The sequence below is a fragment of the Wolffia australiana genome, chromosome 11, assembly GCF_029677425.1.
Source record: "Wolffia australiana isolate 7733 chromosome 11, ASM2967742v1".
In the NCBI taxonomy this organism is placed as follows: domain Eukaryota; kingdom Viridiplantae; phylum Streptophyta; class Magnoliopsida; order Alismatales; family Araceae; genus Wolffia; species Wolffia australiana.
Genome location: NC_135845.1, coordinates 2,669,534 through 2,673,180, shown reverse-complemented (window position 1 = coordinate 2,673,180; position 3,647 = coordinate 2,669,534). Strand labels below are relative to the sequence as shown.

General features: G+C 40.5%; 1 protein-coding gene across 2 annotated transcripts; it reads left to right on the top strand.

Moving 5' to 3' along the window:
* Nucleotides 1-366: 366 nt before the first annotated feature.
* On the top strand, nucleotides 367-3,134 carry DRS1 (DROUGHT SENSITIVE 1). Of its 2 annotated transcripts, none has more exons than XM_078583541.1 (4): nucleotides 367-1,041; nucleotides 1,223-1,461; nucleotides 1,958-2,056; nucleotides 2,706-3,134. In XM_078583541.1, exons 1-4 carry the CDS (start codon nucleotides 400-402, stop codon nucleotides 2,908-2,910), a joined length of 1,185 nt encoding a protein of 394 aa, XP_078439667.1. In that variant the 5' UTR covers nucleotides 367-399; the 3' UTR covers nucleotides 2,911-3,134. The 2 variants fall into 2 exon arrangements, with proteins under 2 accessions (XP_078439667.1, XP_078439666.1); XM_078583540.1 differs by having other exon boundaries at nucleotides 1,223-1,629.
* Nucleotides 3,135-3,647: the final 513 nt, after the last annotated feature.

The following is a 3,647-nucleotide window of genomic DNA, read 5'->3' as shown; positions in this document are numbered from 1 at the left end:
GAAAACATCCACTTGAATATAAATTATTTCTGATATTTATGTCTTGTAGAAAATGAATTTTAACCGATATTCTTCCCTCAAACATATTGAATAACATCCTCAATCCAGTGAATCTCAAATACTCTAGGATTTTTAAATACCATACATTTTAAGGCTATACTTGGTGAAAAAAAATCACTTGATTATGTAAAATTATATAAAAAATCACTTCAAGTTACCATGTTCTTTGAGTCAGGATAAACTGGGCTGTAATGTACAGCCCATTAATTATACAAAATTCAAGCAGCCAACTTTCAGTGTTCAGTTATTCCCCTGGCCTATAAATACCACTGTCGACCCCTCCTTCCCGCCATTTTCCATTTCTTCTTCAGTCTTGCGCGACCTCCACGAAGGTCGGCCATGGCGGCGGCGAAGGCAGCGCTCACCGAGTATGAGCGGCGGCGACTGGAGAATATCAAGCGCAATGAAGAGATGATTGCCTCCATCAAGCGAAAAGCCAACGATCTCAGCACTCTAATCAAGTCTTCCAAACGCAAACCCCACCGAATCGCAAAGCCCGGTAAAACTCCCGTCGTCCTCCGTCGATCTCTCCGCTCCCGAGGAATTTCCCCTGATTCCGCTCAAGAAACCGCGATTCCAACGACGCCATCGCCTCCGGTTAGCCTGGCCAAGCAGAAGGGTCCTCTTCGAATTGTGGATGACTTCGTCGCTACCCTTGCCGCCACGATTTTGGACGCGGAAGAGAACGCGCCACTGCATCGTCGGGTTGAATCATTACAGAATGAAGTTGAATCGTGGAATCCGGCGTCAGCGCTGTCTCTTGTTCCTGAGAATACGAGGAGATTGCTCGCTGGAAGGATTCTTACCGTCTGTTTCTTTCCTTTTCTTGATCGAAGATTGCTGGCCGTGGGAGATAAGTATGGGAATTTGGGTTTCTGGGATGCTGATTTTGGGGAAAGCGAAGGCGACGGTTCCTATGTTTATACACCTCACTCTGCGCCAGTTTCTGGCATATCTCTTCATCCGTTCTCTTCGTCCAAGGTACAACCGTTGTCACAACTGCCGAGTTGATCTCTCGCAGTCTCATCTTTTCAATAATAAAGGCTAATTTTTTGCCGGGTTGATTTGAAAAGGTGTAATTTTTTAATATTGATGTGGGAATTTTCATTTTTACCGTCAGTTTATCATCGAGATTGTAACATGTTTGCAACTTTTTTTGCAGGTTTTTACCTGTAGCTATGATGGCTTTATCCGTTTAATGGACGTGGGGGAAACTGTGTTTAAAATGATATATAGCACCGAGGATTCCATATTCTCTCTGATTCATCACCCTAATAATACCAAGTCTCTATACTTTGGGGAAGGTCAGGGGGATTTAAAAATGTGGGATGAGAGTGCTGGTAAAATCTCCAGTTCATGGGATTTGCACGAACAAAGGATCAATACCATTGATTTTAACAGGTATAATGCTAATCTGATGGCCACGAGTTCAACTGATGGCATCGCATCTATTTGGGATCTGCGTAAAATTCATTCTAAAAAACCAGAATGCATTACAACTGCTCAGCATGCCAGAGCTGTTCATTCTGCATATTTCTCTCCTAGTGGAACATGTCTTGCGACGACTAGGTATTTATGTTTCATGATATATGTTAGTCTGGATTTATTGAGAAAATGCATTATGTGTTCGCCAATGTTTAAAGATCTGTTATCACTTGTTACAATTAGGGCTATTATTGCAAGGATAGGAAACCTTTTAATCTGATTTTGTAGAGTTTGATTTTATTACCGCCTGCCCGACTCTTAGAGAGGTGGGTTTCCTCATTTATCACAGTCTCAACAATTATTATCATATTCAATTTGATGGTTTATAAAGAAACTCATGAATCAAACTTCTTCACCAAGATTCTCTGTTGGTTCTTCTATTTTCTCCCTGAGAAGAGACTTTTGTTTGCAGCATTGATGATACAGTTGGGATCCTGAGTGGTCCAAGCTTTGATAATTGGACTACAATTAAGCACTTCAATCAGACTGGCAGGTGGCTTTCTTCTTTCAGGTATGGGTAATTAAATACCCCATTCTTCCCTTCCCAAACTAGGCATAATCAGCCCGACTGGAAAAGTAGCTTCTTTGACTTCAGTGATCAATTGCTCGTGCTATAAATTCAATGACACCCTTGGGATATATGGTTTAGTGTTAATGACGATGTATGACTGGAATGGACAATGATGACGAGAAATCGTCATCGTCATCCCTTTTCTAGGAGACTTCGTCATGATTTTCATTACCATCCAAAAGTCAATACTGAATTCTCATTTGCCATCATCATCTTCATTTGATTTCTGAGAGATGTCATCCCTATCGTCATCTCCATCCATCAGTTTATGACCAACATTGTCAACGGGTTTCCAAGAGTCCTCATTGTCATCATCATCCATCAGTTTCCAAACTAGGATAAGTCATTAGATCATGGTATCATCGTCATTGCCATTGTCCTTGTCATCCAGCCATTCAGGATGATTCTGTCATCGACATTCGTCCAAACCACGTGTGTTTAACGTGATGCATCATTTACAATCTGCCACCTTTTTCCCTTAAAGTGATCTGGAAACAGATGGCAGACAAAGATAATTAAAGCTGTTTGCTTCTCTCGTTTAATTGCTCCCTCGTCGTCTATTCATAGTTTTTATCCCGTTAATTGGCAGGGCGATATGGGGTTGGGATGACAGGTTTCTCTTCATGGGGAACATGAGACGAGCAGTAGATATCATCACCGTGGAAGATAAGAACATAGTGCCATTGGAGAGCCCTTTTATGACTGCTATTCCGTGCCGGTTTGCTGTACACCCTCAGAGGGTCGGTCTTCTTGCAGGCGCCACAGCTGGTGGCCAGATTTACATATGGTCTTAATTGTCCGAGGGTGGAGCACATGTTCTCTGAGGCGAGCTTGTCTGATGGGTATATACACAATTAAAGAGAACGTAGTGGCCGAATCTCTCCATGGTCTTGAGGTCATGTAATTTTGAAGCGTATGTGGTAAAACTCATCTCGCATACCTTTTCTAGTCTATGTTAATCATATTGATGCACATGAATTGAAAAAAGTTGATATGATAGTTGTGAAGGGTTCACCTCTTTCTTGCACATGAAAACAAACATGGAAACCAATTTGTGACCTATGCAGAGAATTTAATGTATGATTTCTTTTAATTTTGTTCTTTTGATTTGTGTGATTTTTAATTAACTAGAAGCCTTCTTTCCCTCAATTTAGTGGATTTTCTACGGATGGTTAGGTCATAACTTTTGAAGTCTTGTGTGAGAGGTTGATTAGGGAAGTGCATGTTTCTTCCTGTACATACGACTGCGATGGATATATCTTCAACAAGTAAAACCTCAAAAATGTGTTCTCTCCATCTCCAAGCATTATAATTATTTCTTATTAATGAATAAAAAATTTCAGAAAAGTGAAAATACCTCAAAAATTATATCTCTAATTGTGTATTCATCACTAAGAAACAACTTTAGAAAAGTGAAAATTCCCAAGTGAAAGCATATAATTGGCGTAATCGTTTTGTGTGTGGAAACCCAATGCAGACAAATTAGAGCACCATCCTAGTGGATGACTCATCATGTGGTTTTAAGTCTTTT

Coding starts and splice junctions, on each gene's coding strand:
- DRS1 (XM_078583540.1), top strand. CDS start 400: ATGGCGGCGGCGAAGGCAGCGCTCACCGAGTATGAGCGGCGGCGACTG. Junction 1,042..1,222: donor ATCCGTTCTCTTCGTCCAAG/GTACAACCGTTG, acceptor CTTTTTTTGCAG/GTTTTTACCTGTAGCTATGA. Junction 2,057..2,705: donor AGGTGGCTTTCTTCTTTCAG/GTATGGGTAATT, acceptor GTTAATTGGCAG/GGCGATATGGGGTTGGGATG.